Below are 11,751 nucleotides of genomic sequence, written 5' to 3' on the forward strand. Positions count from 1 at the left end.
TGTCTGATGTGGTTAATGGGAAAACGTTTTCCAACTTGACACGACTTTAATAACGCCGACCGGACACATGCTTGCATTAATTTGTTTTTGGCCGGAATGTACAAAAGTTTGCAATAAATTTGAAAACGAAGTCTTTCACTAAAATATAAATAAACTGTCGTCTTGGACATGAATTTAAATTGAAAATGTAGTTCTTGACAATCTTGTGAACATTGGCGGAACTATTCAGCATTCGAGTAAAAATATGCAGCCCAAAGCAAATTAATTACAACCGTAGCCAAGAGGATATTTACTGAAATAAATTCAACTTAAATGGATTTCAGAAGCAATGCGTATTTTCTCAGGGAAAGGATCTTAAATATTCGGTAGGTTTACTTTCACTTGAATAAATTRAGCAAAGTTATACTTAGCCATATTTACATTGGGTTCTGATTATTTCTTTGGATACAGAAAAACTTGGAYCATGTTTACTTTAATTCTTTAACATGGAAATTTAGCCAAACAGCTTKACTTTTCGTAAAACTTTCTTAAATTTCTAATTATATGAAGTAGTAACCATACAAAATTCGTTTCTTTTAATCAGTTTTCAAAATACTTTAACATTGCCAATTGTCCTCGGTTCAGATGGGCTCCAGAGATACTATCACTATGGCTTTGAGMGTCATTAACTATTAAAAATTAAAATATAGCYACCTAGATGRTCATACAAAGTGCACGAAATAACAAATCGTTTTGAAYATTTTTCGTCAAGAYCTTTTGTAACATTTTAATTCGAACAATTTTCCCACCATTTAATTAAACTAAACTTAACTTAACTCCTTGAATCTTTTTCACCTCTGATGTTTCATCAGCMAAGAGAGCAGGGCATATTACATCCACTTTCGATTTKTTGTAAATATTTTAAATTAGCGATCGATGAAAATKTGCAAAAAGTTAGTTGCTMACTCTAAATATTAATACKTGAGCTCGCACTTGAGCTATATAGATTATRTCTTAATAATAWTTATTAAGGCAATRTTTCTGAATATTGTAGGTGATAATATTGCASTTAGTTAATATTAAAAAYTAAAGTTTTATTAAGGGTTAAAGAGCTTATTGGAACAACAGTATATTATACGATTTTGGTATACAAATAATCCTATTCGCTCTAATTAATGGCGATCCGAGAATCCCAATTTTATAGCGCAAATACTTCGCTCGACTAAAAGCCGTTTCATGATTCATAAGTTTCATTTCAAGCCGATAAAATTTATTTGCTGGTAAAGCGAAAACCGCCATTTTGAACATAGTTTTTAGAGGTACGACAGTGCCATTGTTCGGTAGTAATTGATTTGATTTAAGACCATGTACGATAAAATACGGGATTTTATATTCGTTGGAACAATTTCAACTTTATGGAATAAAAGAAGATTTGTTTCAACTTGGTGAAAAGAATGAACAAATTTTATCTTTGGAAATAAGATATATTATCTTCATTATTAGATTCATTGCACACTTGGCACCTGTGATTATTAGTTATAATATAATAGTTATAACCTCCCCAAATGTTAACGTTTATTTTGGATTGCTTATAGTTGCATCATTTCTAGTTAAAATTTTGTACTCACACTAGGACTAAGTGCAAGTCTTTTAATTTTTGCTTTAATGCAATAAAATAATTGTTATTTTAAATATTAATTTTTGCTATAAAGTAAAGCATTCTTTAAAACTCTGTATGTTAAAATTCTAATATATGAAATAAAATAACGTGATTGTCACGTTATTTGATATTAGTGTGCCGGACAGGTGCACTGATGCTTCCAAATCGTAACAACTAGTTTGAGAGTGACTAAAATATTTAAGGTCCATCTTTATAACGTTCAACTACTTTTAAAATTTAAGGATCGAAATATGGTATTTTAGTAAAAAACACGATTTTTCAGTTTGACTTTGACAAATGAAACAACTATGAAATTAAGGAAACATGTATTTTTCATCAACACCTAATGAGTTTTATTAAATTTAACTAGATGTTGGTGCTAATTCTCCTGTATGACATGGAATCTAGAGCGACACTCCACAACAGGCAGAAAATATTAATTTTTTGCTACTCATTGACTACAAATTTACCAAACCTGGTAGTTCCAAATGGCATCTGTAATCATTATTCGTTTAAGCAGAGACAGACAGTACAGTACAGTATATTTAGGAACAAAACATTCAGACCCAAAAGCTTTTACGATAAGACAGAAAAATCCATACTTATCCAAGCCTTTTTAAATTCAGGAAAGAGAACAATTTAAATATATATCCGCTTCATGCATCCTTGGATTTCATGAAAGTCTTAAAAGGATTTTTATAAAACACATCCATGCTAGCGCATAAAGTTTCAGAGGCCGCCTTCACCGTGTCACAGTTTAAACTGCATTTTTACAAAGAACCTCTTTCAGAAGAAGACAAAAAAACTTGCCGAGCACTTCAAAATAATGATATCAGACAAATGCAATTTAAGGGAAAATAATTTATTTGCCTGTGTCTGATTCTGAGAGAGATTTTTTGCTTTTTATAGTTTCAAATGAGGTTCCTGAGTAATGATATAGCAAATAATTTGTCACAAAGATAAAAAAAATAAATCAAGACTACAAACATTTGTTTTAAAAGTCGACCGTAGACAGAATAGGCCTCAGAACAGTCCTAGATTTGTTTTCAGCAACATAAACACTCAAAAAGTAGTGTTCGTTTTGTAAAATGTGCCAAATTTCATACAGGAAAAGTTTTGGAAACAAGGAATTGTTTTGGTAAATTAATTATCAATCATCAATCAAACTATTGCGGATGGTTAAAAATATGATATGGTTGAAAATACCAACGCTTGATAGCTTTGGTATTTCAAGATATTATATAAGTCAAGATATTCTGATATAAAGAAATTAGTCCATCAACTTCTTAGTAGAAACACAAAAAAGCATAAGCAGCTAATATAAATGATTAAATATATAACATATGCGAAGGTAGAAAATTTCAATTAAACGCCCTGGTTTTATTTCAGATTCCATGCAAACGCTTTGCAAAAATCATTTTCTCCAGCAACTTTACCGGAAAATTGACGGTGCTGTATTATGGAGCCAGAATGAAAGAAATCTGGATTGCGTCATCACATTCCAGACACATTCAATTTTGCAGAGATTTATGCTCCGATTTGATGGATTGCAACTGGACTGCAATGACCATCTGTTTATTTATGATGGGGCGCATGCTGTGGGAACTTATAAGGTGAGATTTGAAGGAAAAATAAATTGTCACTATACAGCTTAAGATATTTGATTAACTATTTCATCCAAGTTAAAATTCTTACGTTAACGTTATCTTTGTAGTCATCAAAAGTAAAGGTAAAAACTACTAAGAGAATTAACTTTTTGCAGGACATTAATGGTTTGGCATAACTAAAATATGTAGTCAATGCAGAATGGATATTTTTGTATATTTATTGTGCGATTATTGGTGGTTTTCCATGTTGCTTCTTGATTTATGTGCTTACTCAGTAAACATCCCGACATGGTAATACTATTTAATAGTTTTTACCAGGAGCTTGAATATGTAAACTAAAATTCAAAATAGAGTAATAATGTAAGTACAATAATGAGTCTCCTGTTTGTTGAATGACTGCTCGCTCATAAATGCATTTTTATTAATAAATACAAATTTTTTACATGGTTCATCATTTATAACGAGAACGCTGTTGGTTTTCAATAATCAAGTGTTTCAACTGATTCAAATTGATTATTCAAAGAGTTTTCATTCTAGTTAGAATGGTGTACAGCAGGAGCCCTTACAGGATATTCATTGCAAACAGCAGATTTAAATCACAATGGCAAATATCTAGTCTTCGAGTTAAACAATGTATACATCCAGAGCAATTTGCCATAACAAATGTTGTACTGGTTTGTTAGTATTATTCATGACAAATTATCTCTTCATGGGCCTATTTTTATTATACGAATCGTTCGGTAATTGCCAGTGTGATTTTGGAAATAGCTGCTGGTAAAGTATTTGTGGATGTGCGCCCAGATCACCTGCGTATGTCCTTCAGCCATGAGTTCTGGCGTTTTCCGACGGATCTTTTTCCTTGAATCTTCCCTTCGATGATGAGTTTCAGGATTTCGTATCGGCCCTCATAATATGTTCAAGATACGGTTTTTCCTTTTATTTATCGTTTGTAGCAGTTCATTTCAGGAACTTTTGAGGCGTTCATACCTCTATATTGGTTCTCTGTGTCCAAAAAGAGCGTCCGTCGATAGAGATACATCTCAAAAGCGTCGATTCACTTCTCTGTTACTGGATCAGAGATCCTATACAGCAGTGAGAGTACAGAGTACAGAGTACAGAGAACACATAGCAATGGAGCACGCGTGTCCTGAACTCCTAGCTCAATTCCAATCTAGTCAAGAGCTTCTTCATACTAGCTTCTTCATAGAAGACCTTCCTCGCTTGTTCTATTTTGGATCTGATTTCACTTTTAGGGTCACAGTCCTGATCTATCGAGGTGCCCAGGTATTCAAATGAGGAGATCTGCTCTACGGCTTTGCCGTTTAAGGTCAAGGTTATATTTCTATGTGTTTTGGAAAAGACTATGGTCTTGGTTTTGGATATGTTCATGAAAATACCATTTTATGGATTATTCTCTGTAATTCACTTGGACTGCTGGCTGGATGACGGTGTCATCTGCGTACCTTAAGTTATTTATCACTTTACCAGTATTTGTTTTGGTTTTGCTTCTTGTGTGTTGCCTCTTTCATCCATCAAGGATAGTATTTCCTGCGTCATCCACCTTTGCTTTTTATTGCTTTCTACGAACCCTATTTGCTGCTCTTGGATATTGTTAATTGTTCTCTCTGTTACGCTCCAGGTTGCCTCCGTCTCTTCTATCTTGATGTGATTCATTTCTCTTCCTAGTGAGCTTCCTACTTGCTCTTTAATATTAGGACCTCCATAATATGAGTTTTTTTTTCAATTTGTTTCCCATTCTATTTTTAAACCGCACATTTGAATATTATTTTCTATGAGCCGTGTTATGTGATTATTTCAAAATTGCAAATTTGGCGTTCAAGCTCTTAAGAAAGACAGATTGACGAATTTTGATGCAATGACTAGAAGGTAATTATTTGTGTATAAAGTTGATGGAACTCGAGAAAACATCAGGATTACGACTCAGTGTACGGGAATTGGCAATCATTTAGAATTTCATTGCCAGATTATTTTTACCTTGTGGTGCTTCCAAAGAGAGTTAGGTTTTAATAATTAATAATTGTTGAGCATGATGATGAAGCATTTGCTACTTTTCTCCAAAAGCATTTCACAACAACTCATTTCAAATAATACCAAATTACCCAACCAGTCAGGTAAAACATGTTCTATGGGTGCTTCATAAATATGGTGAAGAACCAACAATAATAACCTAATAAATATCGAAACAGAATAAATGTATTTAATTTGTTTAGATTATTTTTTATTACAGCGCATTTATCATCCGATTATAGAACAATAAGCTCGACAAAAGTTATAAAGTAGTTTTTTTAATAAAATAAAATTAGATTTATTAATCCCTCTTTAAACGATGTCAGTTCGCTAAATTCTGGTGCAAGACGTTCTACGTATAAAAATGACAAAAGAGAGGCCGTTATTGGAAACGTTACAAAAGGGCAGTCAACTATAGAATTACTTCCTGAATAATTAATCAATTTATCAGTCACATTATAAAAGCAATGTTTTCACATTTTCAGTTTGAATAGAAGCTTCCAATGAATTTATGTTTTAATATAATTTGTCGTTTTGGCCTGCGATATTTAATAATATTATAATGTTTTTGGCCAATTTTATTCTTTATAAATTAGCTAATATTCTTTATAACTTTAATTATTGAACATAGGCTCGCTCTGTATAACGTGCAACGTCAAACGTTAGGACAACTGTTACCGGTTAATCCAAATTTTAGGACGAATTGAATTTAAAAAATCGAAACGCTATTTATGGATTTGATAGTAATTTATTACTCAACTTTTAAGTCAAAACTGTCCACTTCACAATTTAACTTGCAAAATTTTGTATTTTTATTACTATATAATCAATAGTACAATCATAGAATCAGATAGAAATGCGCTCAGCAAACTTGGAAATTCATTCAAACATTTTTTATTGTAAACGAAAAGTGTTACTTTGACGGCCTGGGACAACCGAAATCAGTCAAGGAAAGTTATGGTCTCGGAAAAACTATTCTCACTGCATTGCTTTGCAAAATTTTTATCTGTATCTACCATTGCTTAGGTTTACTTTAGCTTCGGTTCGGTCATAGTTTGAAAGTTGCTCTCAGACCTCTTATTACTATATTTTTATACACTTATATTTACTTGTTTGTCTAGATTTTTACGGCATCTCAAGTTTCGTAAAACGTTATTTTATTGGAGATTCCAGATTCGAGATACACTTCCTAAAACAACAGCGCTTGAAGAAACCTTGGCCTCTTCCGACTGAATGCTGCGGACGTTTCGGAAAAATTTCGAACAGTTGAAACTATTATACGCAGACAACAATTGCATTTCTCAGATTAAAACTGAGCCCAAATTTTTTTTCAAATACCTACCTTCCTTTCGATTTTATAAAATGCAACTTGAGATGAACTTTCGCGGATGGTTCGTCCGTAAGTCTATTTGTGATAATTTTAGTTAATAACTTGTACGGATTCGGTAATACGCTTCTCGGGTGGTAGTTTTCTTTATTGAGTTTGTCACCCTTTCTTATCCGGGTCCGATATTTCCCCTGTTCGGGATGTTTTCTGCATTAATATTGCCCAGCCTTGCATTTAAGTCACCAATAATTATCCAAAAATGTGTATTTTCGTTTTTTAGAGCCAGTGTGTTATTCTCATATAACTGTTCTATTTCACTTTCTGGTGGAATGCTTATGGGGTATACGTCTGGATGCTTTGTAGCTTATGAAAATCGCTCTGATATTTTGAGAACCACATAAATGGTAAATTTTATAATTTTGTTCCCTATTTTCTTATTTACTGCTACTTTTTTTAATACTTGTAAACAACGTTAAAAGTTCATTTTCAGCTGTTAATATCTTCTAGAAATTTTCGGAAACATTTGTTTCAATATTTTTCTCTTACTCTCCATCACCCTGCATAGTAGATTTACAGCATGAACTCCACGGTATAATCCACATTAATCACCAAATATGTACTAATATTATAGTTATTAACGAAATAAAGTTTTATACCCTTCCACCGTCCTCATCATGCTACCAGGAATATATAAACTTTACATACGCTGCTCATGCATGAATAATTGGCGGGTAATGGTAACAACTATGGGCAATTTAATATTAACTGCTTAATTTTAGCCATAGCCGGAGTCCTGATAAGGCCAAGCATTAAATATGATAGATTACGCAGAACTACTAGTAAATGTAATAAAATATAGCAATATTTCATCAACTTCGTAGTTAACGAGTTGATAACGAACTAAATGTACATTGCATAAATAACAACTTTACTTCTACCCGCCTAATTTATGTAGTTTGGTTCAAACCACTCAATAAAATTGAGTTCAGTTGAAAATTGCTCACGTTATTGTCTATTTATTAATTATTTAATTTAACGAGTAAGGGTTAATATTTATTCTGGGTCTGCCATCCAATATAAAAAATACTTTTCCTGAAAATTGTGGGGTTAAACGACAGGCGCAAAAGCACAATTTTGAACAGAAATTAGAAACATTATCAACGAAGTTAAGAATTGTTAAAACATTTTCGCTCAGTTTCGCGTCAAAATGGTATAGTTAAGTTCAAAATATAGCAGGTGTGGGACAATAATAACAATGGTTTATAATTCAACAGACGTTTTGATCTTTATTGAGGTCTTCTTAAGGGATAATAGAAGAAAAACAGCGGTCACACAATTTAAGGAGGGAACAGAATTGACAGTTAGCTTAACTATAAAATTAATTATTAAAAAACAAAAATATATAAATATGCATAGAAACATCTACCTCAAATTATGTGACAACTTTATATCTTTAAATATTAATTGAAGCGAATGCATCCTCAACAGGTTTTAGTTCAAAGTTTGCCATTTTGGAATATGGATCGTTTAACTGTCGAAGAACGCGTAATAATTATTAAATGTTACTATAAAAATGGTGATTCTGGTGTATCAAAGTTTAGGGCTTTACGAGCAGATTACGGTCGACATAATCGACCCACAGAGCAAACAATCTAAAAGAACGTTGATTTTTACCAACCATGATTTTGTGTAAATTTTAAATCTGATGATGACGCTGTTGTCTCGCCGAAACCTAATGAAATAAACGATGTACAAAATTTTTACTTCACACTTTGACTGAGACCCAGGAAAGATAAGAATATCATAGAAAATAATATATAAACATAAAATTTAAAATAGTGAGTGCCTTGCTGTGTGAATGGATTTACTACGAATTAAGATTTATAGACACAGAGGCAAAATAATTATTTTGGCGAGGGCAGAAGAAGGCAAATGCGAAAAGAAGAAAGTTAATTCAGAACTAGAGATAATTATTGACAATACACGAAATTAAACTAACAAGAATTTACTTGAAGCTCTGCCACATAGCTTTAGCGAAATAAAAGTTATTCGGTTCTCCTAAACGGTGTAAAAAGCTGCCCTTAATGACTTCTTTTTCATTAATACACTATTATTAAATATCGATAACGCTTAACATGCCATCAACTATAATACATACATCAATAGTCCGATTCTTGCGTTTGCTGTAGCATGATATTTGATTTTAGCTAATAGATGTTACATTTGCGTTACTTATTGACTTCACGTCAATTAGTTAATTAAGAAAGAACAAAAAGATAATTTGATCATTATTATGAATTCTGCGTGTATAAACGGTTAATATTGAATGGTTTAGGAAATCCATGAATTGCTTTTCCTTAGAAAACTACGTTAACATCATTTAGTTTTTGACGTTTCTAGTGGAAAGGAAATGCAGAAAATATATAAATGGGGTCATAAAATTAACGTAAGATATCAATTAAGTAAAACTAAATCACAGTTTTCAGTCACGATAATTGATCATACGGAAAATGACCTCGCCCACTCTGCAAACACTCATTCGTAGAAATTTTCCATTACCATTTCTTCTGATATTGATACACCGTTTAATTTTTCCAGTGGCATGCCGTTTTTTAAACCTCTCCTTGTTCGAAATGCCTATGATGATTTTGTTCGAAAAATGAGAATCCATTTGATATTTAATAATCCGTTCAACGAACTGTCTTATGAATAGTCGTTGTGTTAATTGAATTTTGTGAATATGAAACCACATATATTTTATGTGTTTACGATTTAGAGAGCATACTGATATTTGCAATTCTTGGGCACGATTTGCTGTTGGACGAGGTGTGTTTGGTTTCTCCAACAGATCCACTTTCGCTGAATGTTTCGTTTAATTTCTTCACATTAATGCTCCATTTTTTACCCGTTAATTTTTCAGGGTTGCCAGCAATTTACTGCAAATCTTGGGTTAACTTTGGGTTATCCCTTAGTATATCTCTCTCTGTAATAAATAAACGCTATTTGTATCAAATTTTTTATTATTCCTGTTTTTTTTTATTTCAGTTTGATTTATCCTGCAAAAACACGAAACAAAATTTGGGAGCGATGTTCACCCGTACCAACTATGTTACCTTGAAATACGTCACCGACAATTGGGGAACAGAAAGCAATGGATTCAAACTTGTCATAACTGCAGTGAAAGATCCAAGTAAGTAATAATGCAGTTTATTAGCGAATGCATGTGGGTAGTAAGTCTATCAATAATTAGTGGAGAAATGTGACCAGATAGGCGTAAGCACAATTTAGSACTAATTTATTAAGTAAAATTCGTATATCGACTACATTTTTTCGAGTTGGTTTTTTCTCRACCAATTYCTTTGCAAAAAAATKTATGAGTYAATACTRGCGGTTTAGATATGAGCAAAAACTTTTTCCTRAACTTGAAGACCTGAACAGAAAAACMTGAACGAAACCAAATTTACTTCAGGTTTTACCTATACTACTTATTAAAGCAACTGCGGAATCARCAATATATCTTCTTCACCAAGTAGAGGTACATGCATGTCCTCATAACCTCGAATTGATATGTTTACAAATAAAGATACATGCATGTCCTCATAGCCTCAAATTGATATGTTTACAAATAAAGATACATTAGAGTCTTTAACTGCAAACAARTTAGWGCCTGTGTAAAMGCCTTATTATGCACTCTTCTCGAGCAGCTTCTCCCATTCGGTTAATTAACTCCTGTTTAATTTGTACCAGTGTTCAGTAAGCGATTGGTTTAATGTGTCCTTGTGCTCTGTTTAACTTACATATGTGGAAGAAATGTAGCCCTTACAATGCTCTGAGTGCCATTGGAAGGGTCCAATACTAATTCCTTTGTGCCTGGAACCGGAACATCTATTGTAGTCCACTATCTTCCTGGAGCCAATCTTCAATATCTCTAGCCCTTTGTTGGCATGAGTTCTTAAGTCTTCTGCTATGTTTCTGTGGCCTTTCCCCAGAGCTATTCGCATATTCGCAAATTCGTGAAAGGAGCTTCAAAGTAAGTTGCAGTTTGACAAATTATTGTAATTATTGACAAAGGCTATTCATCTGTAACTATCTGTTAATGTTGTTTTTTTATAAAAAAAAATTCAGAAGAAAACTTTAAGATTTGAAGCAAATATCGTAATTTTTCGTTTTGAATGAAGAAGTATTCCAATATGCTACCAATTTAACATGGAACAATTTCAAAATAATTCGGTGTTATAATTATGATCAAAGCAAACAAAGTCAAATACGGGATCGGGCAAGATAAACACGTAAACAGAACATAAGATGCAAAATATCCTAATTCGTGAAAAATTGTATTAATTTTGGGGTCAAAACTAGCAAAGTAACGAAAACCAGGCGAGGATCAATTCTCGCTTCTCTTCTAAACATGTCAAGTTCTACTTTATGTTTATTTCTGTTTGCGTTTCAATTGTAAACTTTGAATTCAATTTGCGGGAAATAATACAACGTAAAAATATACCCAAAATCAGTGTACCTTCAATTTGTACAAACCGAATAATCATTAAAGTTACATGGGCATGAGCCGAACAGATAAACCTTGAGAGGTTTATAAATATAAGACATTTTTGCATTATCCAAAAAATAATAAGGCTATGTAGCGTATATTATTATTGAAGCAAAATTATCATCAATAAATGTGATTTATTAGAAATGTATGTGAAGAATTTAAAAAATAATATGTAAATAGACATTATTCTTGTAATTATTCAACAACTATGTGCAAAGGCAAGAAAGTGCTCGGGCGACTCTGCTTCGCAACTCCAATTTTTCTCAAAAATTTTTAACAGAAACTTTGTGGATACTATAAACCATTTACAAAGCGTCTTTGCATGTCGACGATAAATATGCTGTACGAGTCGCTTTTCTGTCATTTGTTGTGTGACAATTGCAACTAGTCGTAAAGTCTGAAATGAGTTTCAGCATGGTCATAATAAGCCATCAGCCCGTTAGTTTGGGCAATTAAAATTGAATTACGGGCCCTTGATAATTATAAAGTGTGTAAATCAGTCCCGACAGCCCAAATTGTTGCCTTTCCGAGGCACATACGCCCTCGCGTTTTATGATCCCGGACATGTTGGTGAATTGTGACTGCAAACCATTTCCGAGGC

The 11,751-nt window shown here is 32.7% G+C and overlaps 1 protein-coding gene across 2 annotated transcripts in view; it reads left to right on the plus strand.

Annotated features, from left to right (window-relative positions):
• Positions 1–3,028: 3,028 nt before the first annotated feature.
• Positions 3,029–11,751, plus strand: part of LOC109533303 — a gene marked incomplete at its 5' end in the record, with an annotated part of 22,161 nt that continues 13,438 nt past the window's right edge. For both annotated transcript variants that reach the window (XM_019898589.2, XM_048664914.1), the window contains 2 exon segments: positions 3,029–3,252; positions 9,647–9,791. In XM_019898589.2, coding sequence (XP_019754148.1) covers positions 3,029–3,252; positions 9,647–9,791 — 369 coding nt within the window.

Source organism: Dendroctonus ponderosae, unplaced genomic scaffold, assembly GCF_020466585.1.
Source record: "Dendroctonus ponderosae isolate FM_Combo_2020 unplaced genomic scaffold, Dpon_F_20191213v2 Dpon_F_20191213_3, whole genome shotgun sequence".
In the NCBI taxonomy this organism is placed as follows: Eukaryota; Metazoa; Arthropoda; class Insecta; order Coleoptera; family Curculionidae; genus Dendroctonus; species Dendroctonus ponderosae.